This window comes from Vespa mandarinia, chromosome 13, assembly GCF_050613455.1.
Source record: "Vespa mandarinia isolate Hongniang chromosome 13, ASM5061345v1, whole genome shotgun sequence".
NCBI classification, from domain to species: domain Eukaryota; kingdom Metazoa; phylum Arthropoda; class Insecta; order Hymenoptera; family Vespidae; genus Vespa; species Vespa mandarinia.
The window spans coordinates 5,480,264-5,489,541 of record NC_140822.1 but is presented as its reverse complement, the minus strand read 5'-3'; the positions used below and the strand labels follow the sequence as shown (position 1 = coordinate 5,489,541).

General features: G+C 32.8%; 1 protein-coding gene across 1 annotated transcript; it reads left to right on the top strand.

Annotated features, from left to right (window-relative positions):
* Positions 1-1,419: 1,419 nt before the first annotated feature.
* On the top strand, positions 1,420-4,370 carry LOC118450972 (cytochrome P450 4C1-like). The gene is made up of 10 exons (XM_035887028.2): positions 1,420-2,356; positions 2,502-2,684; positions 2,764-2,833; positions 2,910-3,036; positions 3,145-3,214; positions 3,300-3,406; positions 3,492-3,560; positions 3,652-3,826; positions 3,921-4,097; positions 4,204-4,370. The coding sequence occupies exons 1-10, from the start codon at positions 1,420-1,422 to the stop codon at positions 4,368-4,370; spliced, it is 2,082 nt and encodes a 693-aa protein (XP_035742921.2).
* The last annotated feature ends 4,908 nt before the right edge of the window (positions 4,371-9,278 follow it).

Genomic DNA, 9,278 nt, shown 5'->3' with positions numbered 1-9,278 from the left:
GCATTGGTTGAAGGTCACTCGCATAATTTTTCCTCGACTGGTCGGTATATTTTTAAGTCAAACAATCGCATTGGTTCACAAATATTTCGCATAACTCACCCTTGATTAGTCAGGATATTTTCAAGTCAGAATGTCACATAGGTTGACAAGTTATTCTCATAAATTTCCCTCGACTAATCGGAATATGCCTAAGTACGACAATCGTATTGGTTCAAGAAGCACTCGCATAACGCGCCCTTCACCATGTGTGATTTCTCCATTTCTGACAGCCGCATTGTATCGAGAGTGTCTCGCATAACTTATCTTCGAATAGTTGGATTATTTCCAAGTCCGACAGTCGCATTTGCTGATTTGCTGAGAGAACTCTTATAACTTTCCCCCGACTAGTCGAAATACTTCAAAGACGGACAGCCGCATTGTTTTGAGAGGCACTCGCGTAACTTCCTCCGACTAGGCGGGATATTTCCAAGTCCGACAGTCGCTTTAATTCACAAGTGACGAGCATAACTTTCCCACAATTATTCCGAATATTTCCAAATCCGACAGAAGAATTGGCCCAATAGTCACTCGGATAAGATTCCCTCGATTAGTCGGACTATTTCACGTCCGGCAGTCGAATCGGTTCACAAGTCACTCGCAGTCCTTTCCCTCGACTATTCGTAATGTTTCCTAGTCTGGCAGCCGTATTGTTTCAATAGGCAATTACAAAAATTTCCCTTGACTATTCGGAATGTTTCCAAAAAAAGGCTGTCGCATTGGTAAGAAAGGCACTCGAATAACTTTTCCTCGACTAGTCATAATTTTTCGAAGACCGTCATTCGCATTGGCTCACAAGTCACTCGCATAATTTTCCCTTGACTAATCAGACAATTTTCAAATCCGATAGCCGCTGTGATTTGTGAGGCAGTCGCATAAATTTATTTCATCTAGTTGGAATATTTCCAATTTCGACCTTGCTTTGGTACACAAGTCACTAGCATAACTATACTTCGACTAGTCGGAATATTACAAAGACCAACAGTAGCTTTGTTTCGAGTGGCACTCGCATAACTTTTACCCGAAAAGGCGGAATATTTCCAAGTCTGACTTTCACAATATTTCGAGAGGCACTCGTATATCTTTCCCTCGTCTGGGCGGAATAATTTCATGTCCGACAACCGCAATGATTGGAGAACCATTCGCACAAATTTCCCTCTACTATTCGGTTGGTGCGTATGAAATGTCGGATTTTCTTTAAATGTGAACGCTTGATTCCCTGTTTTTGTTATGCATTTGTTTTTAACATAACCTGGTTTATAGTCGTACTGTCCATTGCCAGAGTCACATTTTAGAACATTTTTTCAAAAATGTTCCCTTTTGTTATTTGCTTTGAATTTTGTACCGATATGAATTCAACCGATATTCGTGTAATTTTCTTATATGAGTATAAACTTGGTAAATAATGCTGCAAAAGCTGTACGCAATATAAACCAGGCGTTTGGAGAAAATATTGTGAACGATCGAAAAGTGCAGCGTTGGTTTGAAAAATTTCGGTCTGGTGATTTCTCCCTGCAAAATGAACCACGTGGAAGACCCGAAACGTCTCTGAAAAATGATGCTCTGAAAGCATTGGTGGAAACGAATCCAATTGTTTCTTCAAGGGAACTTGCTGCCAGAATGGAAGTTGACCATAAAACAATATTGCGACATCTTTCTGAAATTTGCATGGTGAAAAAAATGGATAAGTGGATACCGCACGAACTAACCGAGCGAAATAAGCTGGATCACTTGAACGTATGCTTATCATTGCTAACCCGATTTAATCGAAATCCATTTTTCGATCGGATCATTACTTGTGATGAAAAATGGGTTCTTTACGACAATAGAAAAAGGTATGCTCGGTGGCATGATAGGGATAAGGCTTGTGCTCATATTCCATCACTTCATCCACGGAAAATTTTAATCACAGTTTGGTGGAATGTGACTGGAATAATACACTACTCATTCCTTCGAACTGAAATGACAATTACAGCCGAAAAGTATTGTCAGTACATTGAAGAAATGCATGAAAAATTGAAAATTAAACGCCCATCACTTGTTAATCGGCATGGCCCAATACTTCTCCACGACAACGCTCGGCCGCAAACATCGTACAAAATAATTGCAAAATTAAATGAATTAAAATATGAAATTTTGCAGCACCCATCTTATTCACCAGATCTTTCGCCAATCGACTTTCATTTATTTAAACATTTAGAACTGTTTTTACGTGCTAAACAGTACGAAAATGAAGACAGTGTGAAAAATGCCATATCAGAGTTCATTGATTCTAAAGATCAGAATTTCTTCAAGACAGGCATCTATGCATTAAAATCTCGTTGGGAAAAGTGTATTTAAGTAAATGGAGCATATTCTGATTAAATAAATAGCTTTTGGAAAAAGATATGCAGTTTAATATATTCACTCAAGAAACCGACAATTCATTCGCACCAAACAAATATTACCTTCCTTATGACTTGCAGAAAAAATCTGGAATCCTCATCGGAAAATATTAAATGAAGTCTTTCTTAAAAAATATCTAAACTCTCAAATGGATGTAATCGTTAATCATTCTGTCGTTTTAATGGAAAAATTGGAAACTTTAGTTGGAGAAGAAATAGACGTTTGCCATTACGTCTTTCGCTGTACATTAGACATAATATATGGTAACATTTCGAAATTTTATAAACGTTTACATTCGTTTTTAGGAATTTATAATATTTTTGTTACATTCCTTATTCAAAGATAGTCTACTTGATACTCAAGTAAATTCACTGACCGATGAGAATTGCAAACTAGATGAATCAATTCATTGGTAATACTACTAAATTTTATACTATATCAAATATTTTATTTTTCATTTATAATTCCTGTTTTGTTTTCTTCCTCAGTTTAATGAATATAACTGTGCAAAGGATATTTAAAATATGGTTACAACCGAATATAATTTTTCGTAATACTGCTATGGGGAAGAAATTTCACACATGTGCATCCTACCTGAATAACTATGCAAGCAATGTATATTTATGACATACATTTTGTTAATCCATCTTATTTCTTTTTAACAATCAAAAATTTAAGTATTATATTTTATTTATAAATATATATTATTTTTTGTTTGGAAAGATAATCAAAGAAAAAAAGGAATCCATGTTAAGAAGCATCATTAACCAGGAACTGAAAGAGGAAAATTCAGGTAAAAGTAATTATTATACACGCAACCCAATTTTACTTTTCGTTTATTTTTTAAATTAATAGAAAATCATTATTTATTTTTCAAGAACAAAGACCCAGGAGACTTTTAGACTATTTATTCGAGTCATCGCATGAAGGAAGAAAATATTCAGAGCAAGATATTAGAGACGAAATCAATACTATGGTTATTGCGGTAATTCATATTTATTACTCCGTTGCATTTATTACAAATTTTGTTGGTTGAATAAAATTGGAGAAAAGTGTTTATTTCTTTTCAGGGAAGTGATACTTCAGCTGTCACTATTAGCTTTGTCCTTCTAATGCTTGCTACATTTCCGCATATTCAAGTACGTACATATTACACATACTTAATTATTTCCATTATTTAAAAAACGCACATTATTTTTACATTATCATTTCATCATCTTTTTCAAAAAGAATGAAGTATACGACGAACTATACCAAATTTATGGCTCGAGCGATCCGAGATATGTTCCAATAACGCACGACGATATTGCAAGAATGAAACTTTTGGAACGAGTGATCAAAGAAACATTACGTCTTTATCCGCCAGGGCCAATCGTTGCTCGGAATGTTACGCAAGATATAGAAGGTACTTTAATATATAAAATAATAACTATTATATGTCTTTATCGTTAATAATACAGGTTATTTAATAGTAATATTTATATGTTATTTATATCAAGTGGAAAAAAATTTGACTATACCGAAAGGAAGTACCGCGGTGTTCTTCATCTATAAAACACATCGTAATGAAAAATATTGGCCACAGCCATTATTATTCGATCCGGATAGGTTTCTACCGGGTAGGAATAGTTCGGCATGTTTTTTTCCATTTAGCTACGGAAAAAGAAATTGCATAGGTAATTATTATGTAATTAAATATAAGCGTACGACTTATAAACAATAGAAATTACTTTCCGTAAAGTTATATAAAATGCATCTAAACATAGATTTCATATTTTTTAGGTCAAATATTCGCTATGCTAGAAATGAAGATAATAATTACGACCTTGATAAGAAGATTTATTATTAAAATAGATCAGCCAAAAGCAATTGAAGAAATTTCGATAAAAATGGATGTTACGTTAAAGCCAGCGAAACCTATAAGATTAAAATTTGAAAGAAGAAATTAATTAAAATGGGTAATATTTATAAATGTAACGCATGTATAATTAACATACATACATGACTAATTCTGTGCGCGATAGTAGATAATCTGCTGCATAAGTAAATTGTTAACTGTATAAATTAATTATTGTACAAATTCTATAAAAAGATCTCATTATTTCATGCAATTTTACATAATAAAAAACCATTGATAAAGACATTTAATATCATTCTTATTGCTCATACCAAAATTTCTATAAATTAGTTTTTATAAAGAATAGTAAAAATTCTAAAATGCATTCTTATAAATTCTTGTTATCAATTGATAACGATTTTTGATACCAATTAACTCTTTCTCAACGAAAGACATGCCACTATACGTCCTAAATTGTGCGGACAAATTATTAACATTCTCTTAATCGAGATTTGGATGATTGGAATGAGTGAAATATAATGATATAAATATAAATTTATATTATAATATCTCCGAGAAGACGTTTCGTTAAAAAATATACTGTCCATAAGATTATTTCATATTTATTGTCAACGAAACAACAGAATCCGTCTGTAAAAAAGATTTCTTCTTGTTTACATACATTACTTTATAACTGCTAATTAAAGAAATCGTTAAGAAGAAACCTGATGAATTAATGAAGTCTTCCTGTAAGAATGTGCACAACATCATCCAAATCTAATTGCTTAGTAGGAAAAGTGGAATAGAGCGGGAAAAGGAGAAATACTTAGATGATGAGAGAGCGACTGTGTGAGATGGCTGTAGTGATAGAGTGAGAGAGAGAGAGAGAGAGAGAGAGAGAGAGATAAAATAGGAATGACAAAAATATAGAGATGTACATATGACCAACATACCACAATTATGTACCAACGATTGATATCTAGTTGTTTTCCTTCTCAGGGGTTCTGGACATGAGCGTAATTCCTCTTATTCATGGAATCTTGTCTTGAAACAATGTAATTATGGAATGTTTGTATTCTTTCTCTCTCTCTCTCTCTCTCTCTCTCTCTCTCTCTCTCTCTCTCTCTCTACCCCTCTCTCTTAAATCAGAATACTTAGGTCGAATATATAAATTCTTCCATCAGACACGAATAGACAAGGTGACCACTGTATCTCTTTTTAATGGACCTATCCACATCTTACATGCTGCTATACAAAATACTTTTAGTATAGAAAAATATAATTACATATTGTCCAATTATCGAAACGAATCGAATGAAACAAACAAATGCACACATGCAATGGCATGATCGGGTCATGATTGAATTCAGGAATTTTAGATTGCTAAATGCTCTTCGAGCGAAAGTCGAAGAAAGCCTTAACAATGACTTATATATTCAACCATCTGTTTCAACAATTAACTGTCGCAAATAGCTGCTGTAAGCAATCTATCACAAAATTAGTACGCGACTGTTTCATTCAGAGTTTATCGACTCGTCCAGTTCAAAGAATTATAGGAAATGATCATCGTTTTATGTTGCATTCTACATAAATCATTATAATGTATAACGTATTTATACCATTATTAAAATCTGATAAATTGGTCAACATGATTTTTATGTTTTCTAAAGTATCTCCACATGTTCTATTTCAATGTTTCGATCATCGCAAGAAGGAAAGAGAAGAACGCTAAGCATTCGTTATTAGATAATGTTTAAATTTTCACGTGTGAAAGCTACGACGCAATAACCAAAATCCACAGAAAGAAAACTACTCGATATGTTCTGTGCCAATTGTCGGTGATTGTATGTTTAGTTATCTTGATACCATTGCTTTTTCTTCCTCTTATTTCTTATCTCCGTCATTCTATTTCTCTCTCATGCACTAACACACACAGCAGCAGATTAAATATTTTTGTTTGCCGAATAAAAATATTCGTACAAACTGGCCATTACACTGAAAATACGTTTATTCATCTGGTACAAGCCTAATGCATCGGTCATCATCTAGATTGTTTTCATTGGGTATTCGTGTTTATTAATTACACTTGTTCTAATAAGTAATTCTATTAGAAAATTTAATGAAAAATTTCAATAAGTGTGTCATCAATTAAAACCAATTCCGGATTGAAATATATCAAAATCATACAAATCGAAGGAACGTTTAGTGTCACTTTGCACGGCTATAAAATATAGTTTACGTTTTAGCAATTTTATTTCCTGTCTATATATTTTCATACCATTTCAGTCGAAGCAAGGACGCGTAAATATACATCTTTGATACTCAATTGAGTACTCTAACACAATGATAATGGAAAACTCGCATCCATTTATTTGCTTCGTAATTGTTTTTTTTTACTATAAAATAACCGAAAATTGGATACTAGTTCACTTTGAATATTCGCTAACAATCATATATTATTTAATGTAAATTTGGCATCAGGTTCATAGAATCAAAGGTAGCCGTAAATTTTATTATCAAAATCAATTCAGACGAATCATAAAAACGTCTATTGATTGATATACATATGCATGCACACGTAGATGAGAGTGAGAAAATGTATAACGATATATGAGGGAAGAACAAGGAAATTAGAGAGAAAAAATGACGGAGAGAGAGAGAAAGAGACATGTATGCCAAATGAAATATACAAAAGATAAGTGCTAGATAAAGGCGATGACGACAAAGATAACACACTGTCTCTTAGACAGAAAGTGAATAAAATTCCAAAAGAGTCAAAAAATTTATCTAAGAAAATATCGGTATATTAAAAGCGTATTCAAAATGACCGGTAAATGTTATATACAAAATTCTACATTTAATATCTCACATTCTTGTAGCTGAATAGAAGATATTTCGAAAATGTTACTAATTCACTACTTTCTTGCCCAAATCAAAGTTGATGGGCCGCTATATAGAAAAATCGACTGTGCAACTTTTATGCTCGAGTACCGGTTTTAATAGTAGTGCTGATATTACTGTAAAAGACAAATCTTATTAAAGGAAAAATAATTAGTGAAAAAATATTTTATTATAGTACTATGAAATATCATGAATTCAACTACATTTGCATATAATAAAATAGGGGGTCCATTAAAAATTTTTTTGGTTCCCTTGACTTATCTAATATATAAAATTTATTTGCATTTGTAGGAATTTAATATAATTTTATTACACTTTTTATCGAAAGATGATAATCAGGATGCGCATATATTGGGGTGTTCGGAAAGTAATTTCGTTTTTTCCCGACAGAGGATTTAATTGTATTTTGCATCAAACTTCACACTTAAGCCGCATAAACATTATACGTTTTGAAAGCTTATATAGTAAGGCTTGTGTGTGAAAAAGTCCAATTGATTCTAAGCAATAGTTTTTGGTTGGCTCCCCTTTTAAAAATGGGGAGCAATAAGCAGCATTTTCGTCATATTTTACTTTTTTACTACAGAAAAGGTAAAAATACTGTTCAAGCCAGAAAGAAATTAACCGATGTGTATGGAGAAGATGTGTTGACAGTACGCCAGTGCCAGAACTAATTTGCAAAATTTCGATCTGGCAATTTTGATGTCGAAGATGCACCACGCTCTAGAAGTCAGGTTGAAGCTGATAAAGACACGATAAAAGCATTAGTTGATGCAAACCGACGAATAACAACACGTGAGATCGGAGAGAGATTAAATTTATCAAATTAAACTGTTTATGACCACTAGGTTTAACCTCGAATCTCGATATATGGGTTCCCCATAATCATCTCACGGAGAGAAATTTGTGTCATCGCGTTGACGTCTGTGATTCGCTTCTCAAACGTCACGAAAATGATCCATTTTTGGAGCGCATCATTAGTGGGGATGAAAAATGTGTTGTATATAACAATGTTAAACGCAAGCGATCATGGAGCAAAAAAGACGAACCGACTCAAAGCATTTCCAAAGCCAATATCCATAAAAAAAAACTGATGCTGTTTGTTTGGTGGGATTTTAAAGGAATCGTTTTATTTTAAGATTTTACCGGATAACAAAACAATTAATTCGGAAGTCTATTGTCATCAGCTGGACAAACTGAATGATGCACTTCAACAGAAAAGGCCAGAATTAATCAACAAAAAAGGTCAGAATTAATCATCACAAAAGATGTAGTGTTCCACCAAGATAATGCGAGACCTCATCTAAGTTTAGTCTCTCGCCAAAAGCATTTACAGCTTGAATGGGATACAATGCCACACTCACCATATTCTCCAGATCTGGCACCTTTGGATTATTATTTGTTCCGGTCACTGCAAAATTTTTGTAAACGGTAAAACCTTCACTTCAAATGAGGAGATCAAAAACCACCTCGATCAGTTTTTTGCCAGCAAAGACCAAAAATATAATGAACGTGGAATCATGCTACTACCAGAAAGATGGCAAAAGGAATTGGACCAGAATGGCCAACATATAATTTAATAAAATATTTGTTCATTATACAAAAATTGTCTTTCATTTTCACAAAAAAAAAAAACGAAATTACTTTCCGAACAACCCATTAAATTGACTGACAAATCCGAATTTCAAATTAGCTGGATCTATAAAACGGTAATAATGATATATCTTTTATATTCGTAATGTTCTGTATGTATTTATAATATTTTTTCTTTTCTCATTCAATGGGATGGATATAGTTGCCCAAAAGGAAATTCTGTAAATTCTAATCGTATAAACTCTATCGAAACGAAAAGTATTCGACCCAATTGTTACTATTCAATGCGGATAGATTTTTACCAAATATGCATATCAAATATCTTACTATTCAAAGCATATCAAAATTCTTACTATTTGGCTACGAGAGAAGAAATTCCACAAATAATTATAAAGTCTTGTATATTATTTTAATAGCATATCATAAATTTATAGAACAAAATACATTTACAATTCATTTTATTCTTTACTTAACATCAAAAATTCTCTATATCATTTAGACAGTATAAGAATCGATCGAGTTGGACTAA